Source organism: Atta colombica, unplaced genomic scaffold (genome assembly GCF_001594045.1).
Source record: "Atta colombica isolate Treedump-2 unplaced genomic scaffold, Acol1.0 scaffold222, whole genome shotgun sequence".
Lineage (NCBI taxonomy): Eukaryota > Metazoa > Arthropoda > Insecta > Hymenoptera > Formicidae > Atta > Atta colombica.
In genome coordinates, this window is record NW_017259319.1 from 811,354 (window position 1) to 813,097 (window position 1,744).

The following is a 1,744-nucleotide window of genomic DNA, read 5'->3' on the forward strand; positions in this document are numbered from 1 at the left end:
TATATATATATTTGATTAATATTTGATTGTCAATGTAGCTACTATTTTGAGCATGACAAATGAGACTACATACATACTATTGTGAAATAGATAAGAGAAAAATATCATCCTAATTTGGCAATTTGTCTCTCTCTCTTGATTTGAATTCTTCGTCTAAATAAGTATATTATATTTCACACCTCGCGTATTTTTATATCAACAGTAGGAGATGTACATAATTTTGCATATAATATTAAGATCGAAGGATTACTGATAAAATTTCAGTCTGAATAGTCTGTACGTTACTATAATGCTTCTACAGGTTGTCTTCCTCGGGATGTTGGGCATTGTACTCCAAGGCTCTCACGATAGCAGAAGGGATTGGAGGTGCGATTGGCAGATGCTCGCCCTGAGGATGGAAACCAGTTTCATCGGCGCTGTAGCTCAAGCTGATGGGAATGCCGTTGTTATCAGTATAACTGAAAGATCCCTGAACGCGAAGAGCGTCCTCGTCTTTGGCGATATTGAAAAGCTGACCCTGCTCCTGTGCTTGGATGCCATTTCCGGTCTGGTAGCCATAGCTATATGAACCGTCAGGATTTGGTCCGTCCTGCTGCGAAGCTACGATGGGGATGAAAGTATCATGCAAAGAATGCGGAGGTGCAGCAAATGCAGTCACTGCGAGCACGCAGAGAAGTGTGGCGGTCTGAAAAAAATTGTTTCTTTTTTTCTGATTGATTCAAAATTACAAGAACTATCTCGGAGAAGAGGAATAGAATTTTGAATAAAATGAATTACACAATATTCTTTAATTAAAATATAACTAATTTCAGATTTTATAATCACTCGCATTGTTATAACTGACATCAACATTTGTAATTCTTGACAGTAGTTAATTTAAAATAGATTTATCTGTGTAAACAACATTTGGTATTTTTAAAAAATTGTATGATAAAAACAAAAAATTAATGATAGCGTGAATTAATTCTTTATTAATTTTGTTAAGACTTACCAGAGCCTTCATGATGCTGATCACGACTGTGTATCCCGTTATAAAATCGAAATTGAGGAGACGCCTTTTATATAGTATTGCCGAGAAACCTGCTAAATACGAAGATCTCTCTCTTATTGATAAATTTTTGGTTGGTATGTTGACAAATATGCATGTTACGTCATTTCTCGATGAAACTGATAGTGGGGCGTGAGGTAAGATGACCACAAAAATAGCAGTATAGTGCCTCTCAAATGATATTCGTGTTTTTCAAGTATTCATCAAATTTTACACGAAAGTCGAATATAATTTAGAAATCACATCGAAGACCACATTCGATAATTCTTTCGCTTCCCATTTTCAAACTGTTTTTTTATCTAAATTTCCGTAATGATTGAGAGAATTTGTTTAGACAGAAAAATACATACTGTAATTTAAATATTAATTTATACATAAAAATATTAAATATTTTATAAGTTTATATATCCATTCATAAATCTATTATGAAAATTCGTTACAAGTATCAAATTTATTCAAAATATTTTCTATAAATTCTAACTAACAATATATAAGTTTGATATATATTTCAATTAAGATTATTAAATTAAACCGAATTTAATTTACTTATATAAAATAGCTTACGTAAAGTAGTTTCTTCGAGAATTGTATAATGTTTTAGAAAAGATGAATTCTTGTTTTGAGTATTGAATAATAAATTTTTCTAAAATTTGTAATAAATCTATTTTAAAATCTATTTTAAAATTATTATAAAGA

General features: G+C 31.0%; 1 protein-coding gene across 1 annotated transcript; it reads right to left on the reverse strand.

Annotated features, from left to right (window-relative positions):
- Nucleotides 1-215: 215 nt before the first annotated feature.
- Nucleotides 216-1,016, reverse strand: LOC108687972 (endocuticle structural glycoprotein SgAbd-8-like). Its single transcript, XM_018194024.1, has 2 exons — nucleotides 992-1,016; nucleotides 216-685 (listed from the first exon to the last, which is right to left on the reverse strand). Exons 1-2 carry the CDS (start codon nucleotides 1,001-1,003, stop codon nucleotides 296-298), a joined length of 402 nt encoding a protein of 133 aa, XP_018049513.1. The 5' UTR covers nucleotides 1,004-1,016; the 3' UTR covers nucleotides 216-295.
- Nucleotides 1,017-1,744: the final 728 nt, after the last annotated feature.